Raw genomic sequence first — 18,186 nt, forward strand, 5'->3', positions numbered from 1 at the left:
CGTCCTCACGTGAGGGTGTGCTAAACACAGTCCTCTGCACTCTTCTCCATGCTTCAGGCCATTCATAATTTGTAACGATGCTGATATTAACAGGAAAAGGACTGCCAAAGGAAATCGTCACTGCTTTGTTTTAAATTAGCAATTAACCGAAGGTATCCTATTACTTGTAATACAAGACACGCCTTAAAAAGTTTCCACGCACACTAAGTATTTCCATATTAGGACATGATGCTGTCGATAACAAGGATGTTCCTATCCCTATTCCTGAGAAAAGAGAAGCACACATACTGTATATGCAAACGCTGTCAAGGACTCAGTGTGTCCACGCCAAAGGCATCACATGGCACCTGCCCATGGCCAGCCTCCCTTTCAGACTACTGGATCCCAGGAGAAGGACGTGTATCAGGCATGGGAGAGTGACAGGGGAGGAGGAAAGCAAGGACAAAGGACTGGGCTGGAGGAGTCACAGGCCACTCCGCAGAGCAGACGAGCTCTCTGTGGGACAGGAAGGATGTGCGCAGCCCACAGAAGTCTGGGTGAAACTGAAGTAGGCATTAAGTGTCCTTCCTGGCTTTCAGATTCCAGGACCAGAATTTCTGATGGGGACACCGTGATGGACACTGCAGCCAGTGTCTACCCAAGGGCACTCAGCCAAGGGACAGCAGGAGCGGACACCCAGCCCGCCCCATCTTCACTTCGTGGGCTCGGTGTAGGGGATCTGCTGAGAGGGAGAGACCTCCATTTCTAGCAATTCCCTCAGAGGCAGCTTCTCTAGCTTCTCCTTGCCAACAGCACGGATCTCTGAGCTGCACAGGACAGGCGCTGGCGCCTCTTGCAGATCCCCACAAAAGTGCTTTGTCTTCCTGTCCCAGCTCTGCCAGTGTGCCGCCCAGGGCACAGCGACACCGCTGCCCTCGCGAAGGCTCCGGTTCAGCGCATCTTCTCTCCACTCCGCAGTGGCTCCCTGGCAGCTGGCCGATTCCACAGTCCCCTCGCTCCTGTTAGAGCCACAGTTCACATCTGTCCCCAACCACGGGTCTCAGGGGGTCTATCCTTTGGGCACAGACCGTTTCTGACCATTGCATGTGCTATCAACAGCCGGGGAGAAATCCCACCTTTCTGGATGCCTTCCCTGAGGACCCCCAGCAAAGGTTATTTTCATGACCCCTCAAGGAATGGGCATGCAGGTGCCCACCTGCAGAGGGGCAAGTGTACAGACGCTTATTCCAGAACTGTGGAGCCCGGGGGAAAAGCAGGCTCCCAAACGGGAGTCCTGTGGGATAGACAGAATTTCGGTCAATTCACTTGCTCCCACCACCTGAAGACACCCAGAATGACCTCGGGTTTGGTGCTGTGGAACAAAGAGCTCCCATCCCAGGAGCTCCTCCTGATACAACGCTCTAACATTCACTTTTCACTAAAGTATTAATAGGAATTAACACACAGACATTCCCCTTCAGTTCCTGTTTCACTTTTTCATTATGCGTCCATATTGTGTTCTGTCCTACCTCTCTAGAACTTCTCAACATCTCACCGCTGACTCAGCCCGAGTGGCAGCCAAGATTACGGATACGCAAGGACGTACATGTCTGAAGCTCGGTATACACACTGAGGAACGGAAATAATTTCGAAAACTAAATATTTGGTTCTGCGTGACTGAAAAGTAACTTTGAGGACTAAATATTTAGTAAGGAATGCACACTCAAAACAAACCACCCCAGCAGTACTACCATATGGAATGTGCACATGTATCACACGTTATTACTTCTGGAACACACACGTTTAGAAAAGGACCTCCAGGGACACAAGAGGACAAGGGTTTACAATATGCCACTAATGGCACCTGAATTAAATTTAAATTTCTCAACCTGGCTTTGATGTCCCAGGACAATCCCACCCAGAGTATATAAACCTACATTTAGCTACTTTGAAATATCCCTTTACTCATCTATATCATATCCCAGAATTAGGAAATATATAATATTCCTGATTAATTCTGACATGAGATATTCACAGGAAAAGGATTCGGGGTGAAAGACCCTAGCCAGTGTAGGCACCATGCTTCTGTCTTATCAGGAAGACAACGCGCAGCCTCCAGAGCCCTTCTCTTCCGAGTGGACAGCTATCTTCTCGCTGGCTTCCTTGCTCTGGGGGAGAGCGGAAGTGAGATGTGTGCGGAACCACTACCAACGAGCTTCTAGCTGGTATCACGCACCCACAGGCAGCACTGCTCAAAAACAGATGCACTGGATCAAAAGCAACTTAAAAAGGTGGCATTTTTGGAAGTATGGCCACCAGGGAAACTAGAGCAATGATACTTGGCACATAATGTTCGAGACTATCCTTCATCTCATGCCAGTGCCAGATAAAATCAATCCAAGTGTCTAATCAATGTGATGGACTGTGGGGTGGGGGCAGGGCATTTCATTGTTGTTCCAGTTTACCTTTTCCTGGTCATATACTAGTAAGATGACGCTGTAATTTCATTTTTAAATGTTCTTTTTATGATTTTGCTTGGTCACCTTGGTCACTTATTTTTTAGACAATGCTCTAGAAAGAAATAATGACCTCTCAACTGGTAGAAAGAAATCCTGCAAACTGTCCCTTGTCGTCCATTCAGTCTTGAATATTACTCACTCATTCGGTGAGTGAACATGTCCGCCTCTAGCCTACATACGATGGGTAAGACAGAACCCGTACCCTCCAAAGCCTTCGTCTAGGAGAGAGGTGATAATGAACACATCCACTAGCACGGCCTGTCTGTGGGGAAGGTGGCAACCAGAGCGCAGGAGACATTTGTTCTGTCTAGCTGTCTTCTCAGGGACCTGCCAGGCTCCTTCATCGCGAGAGCAATCTGACACCCTGCACGGTGATGTTAACAGCGCTCATCTCTTTACTTCCTCCAGGAGTGCGGGTGCAGTCATCACTCCTGATCTGCTCACTACAATGTCCGGCGGCTCCTGGTCTGTGTCTCTCTTTCAGATGCTCTTCAAGGTAAGGAAGCCAACTGCTACCACTGTTGGTTCGGCACTCAGCCTGAAGTCGGCCCCGAAGTCCTCCAGGACAACGACAAAGTCCTTCCTCCTACTGCTGCTCTGACAGATGACCACAAACTTCTGGGCTTAACAGAACACAAACGCGCACTTCTCACTTCTGTAAGATCGCAAGTCTGAAATGGGTCTCACTGGGCTAAAATCAAGGTGTTGGCAGGGAAGTGCTGCTTTCTGGAAGCTCTAGGCTGGCCTTCTCCGGCTACCAGAGGCTCTTCTGTGCATCCACAAAGCCAGCAGTGCTGCGTCTGACCCTTCCTCCGCGGCCCCCTCCCTCTGACCACAGCCAGAAAAGGTCTGCAGCTCCTCATCTCCCCCATCTCAAGGTCATCTTCATCTTGGTCACATCCGCCATGGAAGGTCACGTATACACCGGTTCTGGATTAGCACGTGGCCCTCTTCAGGAGCCATTATTCTGCCTGCCACAATCACCAACTCTGTGGGTCTAGTGACAGAGAATTAACTTCCTCATGCTTGTGCAGTCACAAAATCTTCTTAACACTGCTTTGGACTCCATTTTTTTTCCTTAAGGTTATTCTTTCTAGTTTCTTCCTGGCTGACACTCTCCCTCCATTAAAGGAGTAATTTAACTAAAATCTCTGTAGTCCTTTCCTGCACCAAAATTATCTGAATACCAGTAATCAGTGTTCGAGTTTTTAAACGCACATTCACCGGATCCTCAGCAGATAGAAGTAGTTTACATTTGAAAATGGAGACACGCAGAAGGCATCAGTGACAACACCTAACAATAAGCCCTGGCGACCATGGGAGAGACCACAGGGCTACTGCACACAGAGGCCTCCAGGCAGCCATCTGCGGCTGAGCTCAGGGGAAACTGCCCGCTGGGTGCCTTCCCCGACAGCCACCAGCCATTGCTAGCACAGCACAGCTCTGTTCACAGAGCTCCCGACTCCACCAACTCACAGAATCACAAACCGTTCACGTGTTTACACACCCCGATCAGAAAGCTGATTTGAAACTGATCAGAATGTTTCTCTCCACTGTCATTCTTCCCACTGCCAGCTCGGTTACAACAGTCCCAATCCAAACACATTCACCTTTTAGCAAGCCACAGGACTGATTTCCGCTCGCAACTTCACGCAATCCCATCACCTTGCTCTAAGGTTCAGGACGAGCATGGAAACTTCCGAGTACACTGCACAGTCAGAAAAGGGCCTTGGGCCCATTAGTAAACGTGAAGATAGATACTTTGAACGTGCCAACAATACTGTCCAACAACTCAACTGCAACTTAATCTTCAGTGGCATCATGTGGTCCCTGCCCAGATGTGATGTCTCGGTATAAATGGATTGTTTTAGACCCTGTGATTTAAGGAAAATAGTACCAAGGTAGGACTGAAGGTCTGACAGAAGTTATCAGTAAGCCCAGGTATGGTTTTTGATAGGTGTAATCTCTCTCAATTCAACTTCTTTTATGATTATTAGTCTACTACTTGGTACTTCTGCAACCAATGTTCCTAATTTACATTTCTGTCAGAAATACTCCATTTCCTCTAGGATTTCGGGTAGTCCCTGCCATGGGGATCTGCCAGGTAGATGCTGTGCCTGTGAGGCCCTGCTGAAGATGCCAGGGACATCAGCAGGAGGCAGGAAGGCCCCTGCTGTCACAGAGCTTTCAGTCTAGGGGAAGAAAGCAGAGAATAAAAGAGTAAACAAATCAAGAGACAAGACAACTCAAGGAGAAGCCACCATCAAAATGGGGTGACAGGCAACAGAAAAGGTGGAAAAGAGGGAGCCCTCCTGGGCTGGGAGGCTGAGGGTGTTAGGGCAGTCACAGAAATTGGGTAAGAATGGGCCACAAGGAGCCCATTCTCATCGGCCACTGAAGGAACTCGGCTTTCCTCTGAGAGAAATGGGGAGCTGCTGGAGGTTTTGAGCTAATGACTCTAAGACCGGCACGTTGGAGAAACAGCCCAGGAAGCAGCAAGTCAAAGGGAGTGAGCCAGAGGAGAGAAGGCTGTGGAATGTGACAGGGAGAGAAGAGTCAGGGGCTTCTGAAGGACCTGAACACTCACCCTCCACGAGAGAGGAAGCCACAGGAAGGTTCTGAGTGGAGGAGTGACACACTCTGGCTTTTTCATAGGACCACCTTGTTGCTGGACTGTGAACAGACAGAGGTGTCCCTGGGGGACGGTGGGATGTCAGGAGACCAAGTGGCTCAAAGAAGGTGTTGCAGCAGGGGTCAGATGATGTGGGTGGATTCTGGGTGCATCTGGGGAACCGTGTGGACACAAACAGCTACTGAATTAGATGCGGGGCATAAGCGAAGGAGGAGCAATAGGTGATTCTAAGTGTCTGAAAGAAGGGAGGCCCTCAGATGGACGTACAGACAGTCCTTTCGGAGTCAGAAGCACGGAGACAGACGAGAGGGGCAGAGGCAGCTGGGTGGCACAGGTCCCAAGTTCAGAGGGAGACCGGTCAGAACAGGGGGCAGGTGTGGAGAAGGCAGAGCTGGAGTAAACGCTGGTCACAGCCTGAAGAGGCCACGGCGATGGAGGAGAGGTACGAGGGGGCTGCACGCAGGCCGCAGCCCACATCCCTCCAGCACTGCCTTCTGGGCTCCCGGGTCAGATCCATTAAGTCTCCTAACTGTTTTCTTAAAGAGAGCCTGTGGTATTAACGTCCTACACCCTACTTCTCTACAAAATACCTTCGTTCCACATCTTCACGAGCAGTCTGTGTGGGAGACTTCTGAGGTACAAGTTCCTTCCCTGAGCCCTGAGAAGACACTGTCCAGTCCTGCATCCAGCACTGCAGAAGTAAGTGTCATTCTGTTTCCCAAGCAGGGGAGTCCTCTGCTAGAATCTGGAGTTTCCTGTAACTCTTACGACTCCGAAGTACCACTACCATGTTTCTAGATGACCGTTCATATTCAATATAGTCTGGCATAGGTTAACCTTGGTGCTTCAGGGTTGACCTCAACCTGAGCTCCAGAGCTGCCTGGAGCACAAGGCCGACCCGGGGCCAAAGCCACGGCCAAGGTAAGGGGTGTCTGCGTCCGTGGGCTGCTGCTTCCTTAGGGCAGGATGCGCGAGCCCACCAGCACTTGTCGGGAATCGGGACTGGGGGTACGACCTGCACCTGATTCAGGCGGTGCCTGCGCAGTCACATGGGTTGAGGCCGAAGGCGAAGAGAGAAGGTGCTCCCGTACCCGTCTCACAGACCCCCACAAGGAGGTTCGGGGCCTCCTCCCGCACAGCTGTGGCCACGTGGGCCGGTGACGGACTCTGAGTCACAGGGCCTGCCCCCGAGACTCTCAGGTCCCTTCACAAAGGAGCCTCTTCTGTCGCTGCCTGGCACACGTTGCCTATAACCTCTTGAGAGGTCCTGGGGATCCTCTCAAGAACCGAACGTTGAAATTAACTAAATAGGAGTAGCACATACATGTGAAAGGAGCAAAATTACGAAGCACAGCATGAGAGATCAAACCTCGGTTATGAACTGCAGCAAGAATCCAGTTATTTCCTGCTGCAAATAAGCCTCTCAATGCCCCCAGAGGTGGCGGTACTTCCGAGTCAGGCAGTCTCTCTGATCGCTACTTTCTACAGAGCGCAACTGTCTGGCAGAAATAAAAATGCAAGCAAGCTGTATGTTACTTTAAAATTTCTAAAAAAAAAAAAGGTAAAAAGAAATGGATCAATTCAAGTTTAATAACATTTTATTTAACCTACGATGTCAAGAACATGGTCTTTTCAACAGGCAATCAAAACAGGTTACTAATGAGATATTTTACATTCTTCTTCCACACTACATCTGCAGAACCTTGTGTTTGTCCCGAGAAAACAGCAGCTGAGACTACCTACTTCCGGGCGCGTGAGCGCTGCACTTGGCTACTGGGGCAGGTGGCGCGGCAGTGAGGGTCGGAATCGAGCTACGTCGTTGTTGTGGACGACAGTAAGCCATCTCTTTGCAGAAACTGGGTGGCCTGGCTTCTTCTCTGCTACCATTACTGAATGGTCTATTTCTTTCTGCCACGTGCCCACACTTCCACTCCGACCCCCCCACTTCGGCCGTAGGTCACCGGGCCTCAAGGGCTGCCCTCTTCCTTCCACTGTACTCCTGCCTAACAACACAGGCGCGTGCCTTGGTCTGTATCGTTCCTTGTGTGATGCTCCCTGAGGAGAAAGACGGCATGGACATGTGCTTCGGTCCTATTTCATTCAGTCGTACAGATCCATTAATTCACAGTAAAATACTGCATTTCCAAATGTCACTGCATTAAATGAAAGCAGGTCATGAATCACACCCAGCTTCCATCACAGGAAAAGCTCTCGCGAACCAATCAATGCCACCTCAGAGTTCTTTGCCTCAAGTTGAAAAATCATCAACTGATGGGAGCTGTTAAATTTCAAACATTTATCAATTACTATGAAATAAAACCACCCAGGTCTCAGTTACATGGATGTGCTTGTAGTGATCTTCATAAAAGTTCAACAAATATGTTCTCATAACTCAGGTATGTGAATCTGGCTTTCTTCTTCACAACATAAATGCTTTTCATGTCTGATAAGTTTGTAACATTGGCTACAGGCTTGACGTGTGCCCGGTGATCACTGGTTTTCTCCTTGATGTGGATCCTCTTGTGTGCAGTAAATCTGATACCAAAACACCTTTGTCGTGGAGCCTTTCCAAGGTGCATTTTCGGATATAATCAATCTTGAATATCTGCTAAATGTCTTGTCAAATTCATATCTCTGAGAGGCACACCTCCTGTGCGAATACTCAGAAGTTTATTAAGGTTGATGCAATGTTTTTAACAAACTTCCTCATTCACTGTAACTGAAATTCACAAAGACTAGAACATACACTAAGAGCCTTCCCATAAACTCTACGTTTGCAAGGTTTGTCTCCATCGTAAATCCTCCAATTAACATTAAGACAGAACACCAGCTGCTGGCCTTGCTACCAAGTGATTGTGTTTATAAGGTTAAATGTAAAACAAAACTACAGGAAAATTAGGAAAAGCCATCAAGCTTCATAAAAAGTTTGTAACAAGAGACTACTACATTCAACTACAGCACATGAACAGATGTTAATACATATTTAAGTCTGAATGAATTATTCACCTTTGAATAATGAATCCGCCTGAACAACGAGGACTCCAACATTATAGAGATAATGGGAAATTATCCCTTTAATTTGCTAAAAGTACTTCAGGCATATAAGTTAAAGAGGAGCAGATGAATTAGCTTCATTGTTACGAAAAGAAAGGGGGAACAGACACATCTGTTCATCCTGGCACTGGACACTGTCCTCCCTAGAGATGAACACGGGAGTAGGTAGAGGGGAAGGAAGGAGCAGTGGTTCTCTAACACGTGGACAAAGTAAACACTTGCTGAAAACTGATGTCCTGAACTCGGTTCTCTGAGAGCGCGCTGCTGCCCGCTCACCGCGCCGACTCCCAGCAACCTGGGCTCTTCGCGCCTCTCACCACTCCTGGCCCACAGGCCACCAGCCTCGCGCAGCATCACGCAGGCTTCCTCGCCCCCAGGCTCGCCGGGGAAGCACACTCTGTCTGCCCTGCAACTAAGGCCACAGGTGTCCCCCGCCCCCCTCCAGCAGACAGGAGGCTGGAGAAGCAGGGACCCTTGACAGCCCCAGAACCTTGGCAAGTGTTTGGTATATGGACCCAGTCAGTTTTTGAAGAATCTATCCTATCTGGGGACATGCAGATACCGTCAAGATTCCCTTTCTAGAAAATAGTTTATTTCCTAAGTATTAGAGGTTATTTTAATTACTGTGTTCTCTTCTATGCTAAAGAGTTTTAAAAAAGGGACAGAGAAACACATGCATAGCTTTATATGGATAACATATGGTTCAGTTATTATTTTCCTAAGAACTTAAAGTTCTGGTCAGTCACATATTACATGAATAAATATTATAAAGCAAAAGGTAACATTGCTGTAATACGGGAATAAAAATTTTTATCTTTTTTTGGTTTGTGCCATTAACCTACATGCTTATTTAACCTAAATGTCCATGGCGCTACCTCCAGGAAGATGTACCTACCCGGACGTCAGTCGCATCCCCGTGCCTGATAATACTGGCCCAAGTAGCTGGTTCGCTGCTGTTTTCAAAGTAATGAAAGACTTTCAACACCCGCTCCATTGCCCCGGGGGACCGCTCCGCGCCGGCGCCCAGGTGAGTCTTGGTACACGAATTCGGTGTATGATTCAAGTTTGGGTCAAGGTAAGCAGCTGCCATTATTTTGCTAGATGCTATGTATCTGTCATACTCTAGAAGAGAAAAAAAAAAAATGGTCAGTGTACCTTATTTGAAATCTATTAAAATGTGGTTAAAATCTATTAAAACGTGGCATGCTGGTCCTCATACTAACAACACTGTTCGACGTTCTTCCCTCTGGTCACGTCACACGCAGAAGGGGAGCATCAGGGGAGCATCAGGAGAGCGGAGACCTGACTGACCGGGACCATCCCTGCTCCCCGGCACCCACGGCGGCAGCGAATTCACAGCAGCGTCACAAATACTTGTTAAATGTTTCTTGACAAATTGAAAGGTCCTATTTCAGCTCTGTCAAAAGCTCACCATCTATGAACAATACCCCCTCACCGTCCTCCCTTGTAAAATCCCAGCCTTTAAATCTGGGGGGAAATCTCCCAGGAAAGCCAAGTACGTTCCTTGTGCTGCCTCCATCTGAAACCTCGCACTGAGCTGCGGCTCTCTCCTCACACAACGAACGCTCCGGGAGTGGGCAGGACACACACGCGGCCCTGGAGTTGAAAACCCCAGAGGTAAAGCCAGGCCCTCCCGCTTAGCCAGTGCCTCAGCAGAAGAGTCAGCCCAGTCACAGCTGAAAACAAAACTGAACCAACCCAAGTCCGTCCGTGTGACAGGAGGACTCCCACTTGAACGTGGGGGTAGTTTGGCCAAGACGAACACTCCCACTCAGAAAAGTCAGATTAAAAACCAGCCCAATGTTTTCGAGTCCGAGATGTTGTGAGGCAACCAGGACAGCAGGGGACACAGATGGAGACGTAAGAGACACTGAACAGCTGCCTTTTCCCAAAGGACATCTGCCAATTCTGGGCCTTCAAGAGCCTGAAGATCCAAGAAAAGCCACCGATGAGACACAAAGCAGCTGAGCTTTTGGCCATGAGAGATCAAGTGAGAAGCGTGGGGACCCCAGGACTCTGGTGAGTAGGACACATACTCTGCTAGGTAGGTGTCCCCTTAAGACAGTCACCAATCCTGGAACCAAGCCCAGAGGGAGCCTCTAGAAGCTGGTGAGGCTGACAACAGGCAGAAGGGACAAGGAGTCCACCCGGGCCCAGGACATGAGACACAAGTGCATGGCCGACAGAAAGCTCTAGGCCCCAGCCCAGTCCTGTCTGCAGGGGAACGCTCACTGCCTGTGCACGGGAGGCAGTCACTGAAACCGGCCAAGGGCCGGGTGAAGAGCAGGATGCCATGAGCATCAGGACTGATGTTACTCAAGTATATTCTGTGTCTAGCATTAAAGCTGGACCACTACAAAACAACTAGAAAATCCCTAACTGTCTGGAAACCAAGCAACGTATTTCAAGTAACCCATTAGCCAAAAAGAAACTCAGAGTATTCTGAATTTAACAATGCAATTAAAAGAAAGATCGGCGCTACATGCAGACAGTGCTGTGAATCCATTAAAATCCACACTCACTTTTTTTTAAAGACTTTATTTTTAAGTAATCTCTACAGCCATCCTGGGGCTCAAACTTGCAACCCCAAGATCAAGAGTTACACACTCCACCTGCTGAGTCAGCCTGCAGTCCCCAAGATCTATACTCCTAAATGCACGTACTAGCAATGAAGATCGGAAATTAGTGATCTAAATATCCACCATCTCACAGTGCATTTAGCAGTTGAACAAAATCAAGGTTTGCTGGTTTGTTTTGACAAGAATAATGGAACTGACAGACATCTAGCAAGACTAACCAAGGGAAAAAGATCCGGTGGAAACCAACGCCATCAAGGATGAAGCAGAACAGAGAAGAGGATGTTCTTAACGGGAGGTGATGACTGAGTATCAGATACTGACAAGAGAAAGTCACGAACTGTATGTCAATGAACATGAAAGCTGAGATGCATATACAATTTCTTTTAAAAGATTTTATTTATTTATTTAACTGAGAAAGAGAGAGAGAAAGAGAGCACGAAAGCAGGGGGAGCAGCAGAGGGAGAGGGAGGAGCAGGCTCCCCACTGAGTGGGGAGCCTGACTTGGGGCTCGATCCCAGAACCCTGGGATCATGACCCAAGCCAAAGGCAGACACCTAACCGACGAAGCCACCCAGGTACCCTGAGATGCACACACAATTCTTTGCAAAGTACAACTTAAGCTACTATAAACTGCTGGTGTACAAAACCGAGACCAGGAACATAAAGCCGAAATAGACATCTTCCATTAAAAATGGTCAATCTGTAATTAAAATTCTTCCCACAAAGGAATATCTGAGTTCTTCCAATAATTTAAGGAATAATGATATTAATCTTACAGAACTTCTTCTACTGAACAAATAGGGGACATTTCCCAACTTACCATACGAGACCAGCAAAGCAACGCTAGAAAAGCAGACAAGGGCGACACAAGAAGCGTACAAATCAATCTTTCTTATCAACACGGGTGCAAAAATCTTTTTAAAAAATCAGCAAATTTAATCACACAATATTTTTAAATAGCGTATTATAACCAAGAGGGGTTCGTCAGAAGAATGCAAAGGCAGTTAAACATTCAAAAAGCACTCTGTGTTTGCAAGAGCCTTCTTCCTACCGCCAACATGGAAGCCACCAAGACACCCTTCAGCAGGGGAAAGGGTAAGCAAACTGTGGTCCATCCCAGCAATGAACATTTAGTGCGAAAAAGCAATGAGCTACCAGACCACGAAAACACTTGGAGGAACTGTAAATGCATGTTACTGAGAGAAGCCGATCACACTCTGTGAATCCAACTATATAGCACTCTGAAAGTGGCAAAACCACAGAGACAGTAAAATTTCAGTAGATGCAGAGTTGGGGAGGAGGGGCGGGGATGAGAATGTGGAGCACAAGGGATTTTTAGGGCAGTGAAAAGAGTACGTATGATGTATCATGATGACACATGTCACTATACATCTGTCCACACACAGGGTGTGCACCCCCAGAGTGAACTGTACAGCAGATCGTGCACTTCGGGTGATCGGTAAGTCCACGTATAACACAAGCACCATTCTGCTGGGGGTGCTGACGACGGTACGGCTGTGCACGGTACCAGATCAGCGGGCAGAGGGGAAATCCCTGGACCTTCCCTCAAGTTTGTTGCAAGCCTAAAACAGCTCTCAAAACAAACAAAAACCCTCTTAATTTTTTTTTTAACCAGTCAATATAACCAACCAGATTTCAGAAAGGAGGAGAACCACAGGTGTCTTGATATATGCAGAAAAGCATCTGGCCAAGTTTACCAGCCACTCAGGATAAAATCTCTAAGCACAATAAAAACAGGAAGCAGCTTCCTTGAACTGAAGGGGGTATTTACATTAAACCTAATTTACATAGCGCTGGGAAGAGCCCCTGCCCCGCCTCCAGGAACAAGAATGAGTGGGTGGGTGCCCACCACTACCACCTCTGGTCGCCACCGTTCTGGAAGGCTTCCCAGCCAGGTTCCATGGGCGAAAATGAAGGCAAAACTCAGGGCTGGGAAGGAAGGAAGAGAAGTATCACTATTCCCAGACTGCACGGTTACGTGTGAAGAAAATCTCTGAGAATAACATACGGGTGAACTGCTACAATTAAGAATGAATGCGGCCAGGTTGCTGGGCGGTCGGATGCAATCAATGACACTTCTGGTCGACTCCACACTCTCTCTCGCTCCCTGGGCTGGACAGCGGGATGCACACACAGTGCAGCTGCGTCCTGACAGGCAACCCCGCATCCCCAGAGTCGCTCCGAGGAACTGGCATCCCAGCAGTGAAAGTCACTACCGGCGACACGGAGCGTGCCAAGGGATAAGCCACGCCAAAAACGTTACTGCAACACGCCTCCACGGCCCGATGTCCACGGCAGAACCCGTCACGGGGCTTCAGGAAGCAGCGGACACACGTCTCCGCAGAGAAAGCGCTGCCATCAGCTCAGCACCAGAGGCCCCGGGACTCGGCCCAAGGCCCCAGTCCAGACAGCCCTGTGCGGGGGGCCTGGGGCTTCCTGCGTCGGCAACGCTGACCTCGCTGCTGACTGCCGGAGCCTCAGCTCTCCCTTTACACAGGAGACAGACACTTTTTCAGCTCTTGAAAGAAGTCCCAAGTCAGGGTGGGAGGAAACCATGTGCTGACAAACCTTGGGCTTCACTCTGGGCCTCACCCCCCAGTCCGAGGTAAACGCCCCGCGTAACACAGCGCATGTGAGAGAGGGAAAGGAGCATCTTCCCGAGTCCTCTAGATGATCCTCGCTCTGACACGCTAAGATCCGCTGAGACCACGAACTGGGGATGCTTGAAAGGTGCCGGCCCTTTAATAACACTCGCGCTGTCCACCAGACAGGAGGGCCGCAACAAAGAACACACACTGACCGGCTCAATTTAAACACCTTCAGACATAAACAAGTTTGGAGAATTTTTAAGGAGTTGGTGATGACCCTAGTTCCAGTAAACCCTTCACCAAACTAGATGGGTGTAAAAACTTTCTCCTTCCATACAAGAGTTGGGTTTCTCTTCTCACAGAGTCTAACCCGAATATACTAAATTTCCTACGTGGATTTTACTTAACGAAGCGCTCACACTACTTAGATATTTAATGTTATAGTATCAGTATGTGACAGCCTGTATTTTCCCAAAGAAGCTGTAACACTGGTCCTGACTGTCTCTCCAACAGGTGTAGGCTACGTTACTTGCCCTCAAGTCTGGGGGGGCTTCTGACCAGCCTAAGAAACATCCTACGCTAGGTATGAAAAGGCAAACCAGGTTCCCTTGGTTCCCTTGGTTCTCTTGGGCTACTCGCTCACGAAACCCAACCAACAGGCTCTCCAGAAGCCCAAGAACTGAGCTCTGACAACCGAAGCCTGAGCCGGGCTTCCCACCAAGAGCCAGCACAGGCTTCTGAGCCATCCTCCGGGGGGGCTCCTCTGGCTCCCAGTTGTGACACCCGAGCTCCCACCACACGGAAACAGCTGTCCCTGTCGAGCCCTGTCCAGACTGCAGATCTGAACAAAATAATTCTTGTTACTTTAGCCACTCAGTGTTGGGATGACTTGCCGTCAGCAACAGATAACCGGTATGGCATGCATTCCAACGGACGCAAGCACGAGTGGCTCTCGCCTCACACAGGAGTGTGGGGCCCTACGATGACTTGCCCACGTGGCCTGAACAGCACTTGCCTCTGTCCTCCCCCCACTCCATGACTAAGGATACGGAGCGAGCATCTTTCCAATGCCTGGCCAAACTGTCCTACTCCCTTCTAAGTTTCGAGTCAGCATCCAGCACTTTATCCCTTGTACGTTCAGTGTCGTAAGCCATCTGCGAAAGCACGTCTGATAACGAACTTTCTTGCCAGGTTCACGTCCACCGGAACATCCTCTGTTTTGCCACAACTCTCTTCGTCAGTAAGTTCGCCTTTATTTACGAAGCTCCTCTGACTACGCAATTAGCAAATCCGGCTCCACAGCAAAGGCGACCTTCCTACAGTCAACTACCTGTTTCTGTGACTCGCAGTCAGAACCCGCATGGCGATCTGCACGGTGCAGGAAGTGTCTGTCACACCGCACGCACACCCACGCGTGTGTGCGCACTCTTAGTTACTTCCTGCCGTGCTGCTGGCATTTCTGCGTCTGCATCATCTCCAGCTGCAGCATTTTGAGCCTGCCCAAACTCCAGCACAGGCCTTAAAACCTGAAATAACTCCTGGGTCCACGGGCCAGATTAATGCAACGCATCCCCAGGTTCCTAGGGCCGCTGTAGGCAAGCCGAGGGCTCCGCTGCCCCAGCTCCACGGGAGTCGCCGGCTTCACAGGTGCTCAGCACGTTCCATTCCACTTCCTGGGCGACCCTTTGCTGCTTCAACTCTGCATTTCATCTTTGTTGCCCAATTCCCTCCTATGACAGTCCATTTTTGTAAGATGTCACAGGGGTTGATCACTGGCAAACAAGAAGGCACCACGACTGCATATCTGCTGTCTGTGTATAAACTGAGTCACAGACGCAGGGCGGCCCGTCAGCAACAGACCGGGACAGAGGTACTGCGACTGGCTACCGGTCACACGTCACATCTGTCATTTCTGTAGTGCTCTGCAGACTGAGTTCGCACCGTACACAGCGGCTCCCAGCTGACTTATGTGTGAACTACAACTGAACCATGCCATTGAGGACTGGTGTCACTGAAGCCACAGAAACTGGTATTTGTGCATACTGGAGCCACGCACAGCACGGACTGTCTGTATAACAATTCAACTAATATTTTTATTAAACAGATTGTTTTTTGACTTCAGAAAATATGGCCAATTATGTAAATCATTTACTTTATCTGAGATATCACTATAAAAATTTTCATGCTGTATTTCTTTTCTTTTTTTTTTTTTTAAGATTTTATTTATTTATTTGACAGAGAGAGATCACAGTAGGAGAGAGGAAGGGAAGAGATCACAGAGAGAGGAAGGGAAGCAGGCCCCCTGCTGAGCAGAGAGCCCGATGTGGGACTCGATCCCAGGACCCTGAGATCACAACCTGAGCTGAAGGCAGCGGCTTAACCCACTGAGCCACCCAGGCGCCCCTCATGCTGTATTTCTGATGAAAATATTCAACATTAGCCTTTAATATCAACTTTAAATTGATTTCTAAGATTGGTAATATTGAGACCTTGAAGGTAACTATGAGTAATTTTTGGAGATGTAAAAAAAATCCTAAGGAAATGGGGAATGGCAAAATAGAAAGAGTGCGACTGTGCTGAGTTATGAGCAGTCCTACTTACGTTCAGCCTATTTAAACATATCTGATATTTATAAAACCCATACTGACAAAATGCTGTTGAGATAAGCAGGTTTTAAATCTAAAGTTACATGTGTTAAGTGTGTAACTTGTGTGTGTGCGTATTTTTTTTTAATTTTTTATTTTTTATAAACATATATTTTTATGCTCAGGGGTACAGGTCTGTGAATTGCCAGGTTAACTTGTGTGTTTTTGTTTATGTTTTAAAGATTTTGTTTAGTTATTTGACAGAACATGAGAGCACAGTGTGGGGAAGGGCAGGGGGGAGAGGCTGAAGCAGACACCATCCCTCCACCACCACCACCGAGCCTGATGCGGGGCTCGATCCCAAGATCCAGAGATCACGACCTGAACTGAAGGCAGATGCTCAACCAACAGAGCCACCCAGGCGCCCCTCCTTCTGCATATTTAAACTCAGAAACATAGGGGTGACTACTGGCCAACATTGTGATCTGTTCCCTTACCTGATAAAAGGAGTAAAACCTAGAAACAATCAGAAATAATCTTTTCCATATATCCAATTAGCTAAACTCCTAAAACATATGTTAAACAGATTCCGTCTTGGGATCCAGAAGGAAAACTATCTTTTCCCTTCTTAATATTATAGGAACTTCCTACACTGATAAACCCTTGTCACTTTTTTTAATCCTTCTCATTTTTTGCACTGTAAAAAAATAACAAAAGTATACAAGTGCTTTGTCAAGTTAGAATATTAAAAATAATTTAGGTATATCCTGTCCTGGACTTCCTAAAACTTTTTAAAGATGTATTTATTTATTTGAAAAAGATAGAGAAGGGGAGGGAGGTGGCAGAAAGAGAGAGAGAGAGAGAATCTCATGCAGACTCCCTGCTCTGTGGGGAGCCCAACCTGGGGCAGGATGCAGGGCTGACAGCAGGGCTGATCCCACGACCCACGAGACCACGACCTGAGCAGAAAGCAAGAGTTGGACACTCAGCCATCTGAGCCACCCAGGCGCCCCTGGATTTCTAAACTTCTGGTCACTGTGTTATGGGAGTCACCTCGGTGCTCAGTGGCAGCACTGACGGCTCTAACAGGCATACGTCCTCCCATTTAAAGCTTAAAAGTTAAAAATCTTTATCTCCAGGAGATAGGCCTTCAAGGCTGTTCATGATTTCAGCACGCTATGGAAACAAAGGGGGTTTTCTCTGTAGACACCTCTAATCAAATCACACTGATCAGGCCCGAAGCCTGTATGAACACCTGTGGAGGTGAAAGGAGACTCCTGGAGGCTCCAGACACAGCAGGCGGGTCTGGTGTTTCTACTATTTCCGGTACCATGAAAACAGTAGTCCAGCTGGATTTGACAAATCTATAAGACTCCAACCAGATAACCCAACTGACTCTACACAAGCAATAGACAGTAGACACCCTTAACCTACGTTGGTTCAGTCGACCGGCCGGCTCAGCGACCGTCGCAGTACTCTCTGCCCTCTGACTACTGTTTCCTTCCCCTGTCTTTCCAAAACAAGCACGTGAGCCAACAGTCTGTCCAACTGCCTATTTGGGTCTCCATCCCTCAAACTTCTAGCAAGGACCCTAGAACTAAAGCTATGAACCCAAATGGTGCTATATTTCACCCTAAAACTAAGAATCACATTTCCCTTTATCTTTTTTTTTTTTTTTAAAGATTTTATTTGACAGAGAGAGAGATCACAAACAGGCAGGCAGTTGGGGGGGGGGTAGCAGGGTAGCAGGCTCCCTGCTGAGCAGAGAGCCCAATGCGGGGCTCGATCCCAGGACTCTGAGATCATGACCCGACCCGAACTGAAGGCAGAGGCTTAACCCACTGAGCCACCCAGGCGCCCCTCCCTTTATCTTTAATACCAGAATATTATTAATCCCAAGACACCTAAACTAGGCTCCAGGCCCCAGTTACTAACCAATGACACTGGTATATCCTTGAGCCCCAAAAGAGCTCAGGGACTCTGAGAACAGGAGAACACATGAGCGTGAGGATCCACAGTCAGGGTCAACGGCCTTCCTCAGAGAACTCCACAGACACTGGTATGGATCTACTTCAATCCTCTCAGGGTACCTGTATCCCCCACCCAGACCAATTCAAGTACAGACTAATTGTTAAAAGTCCAGTATCCCATGCAGCGTATGTATATCCTCTCCCAACATAACCACCCAATCATTCTCTGTGACATCGG

General features: G+C 48.3%; 1 protein-coding gene across 26 annotated transcripts in view; it reads right to left on the reverse strand.

Annotated features, from left to right (window-relative positions):
- The window catches only part of PTK2 (protein tyrosine kinase 2), a 246,281-nt gene that overhangs the window by 156,196 nt on the left and 71,899 nt on the right, over positions 1–18,186 (reverse strand). For 25 of the 26 annotated variants that reach the window (XM_045078169.1, XM_045078191.1, XM_045078190.1 and 22 more), the window contains one exon: positions 9,080–9,306. In XM_045078169.1, coding sequence (XP_044934104.1) covers positions 9,080–9,306 — 227 coding nt within the window. Of the gene's footprint in view, positions 1–9,079; positions 9,307–18,186 lie in introns of those variants that run through there. The other variant, XM_013051799.2, reaches the window with a different exon arrangement.

This window comes from Mustela putorius, unplaced genomic scaffold (genome assembly GCF_011764305.1).
Source record: "Mustela putorius furo isolate JIRA1106 unplaced genomic scaffold, ASM1176430v1.1 tig00000228_pilon_pilon_pilon, whole genome shotgun sequence".
Lineage (NCBI taxonomy): Eukaryota > Metazoa > Chordata > Mammalia > Carnivora > Mustelidae > Mustela > Mustela putorius.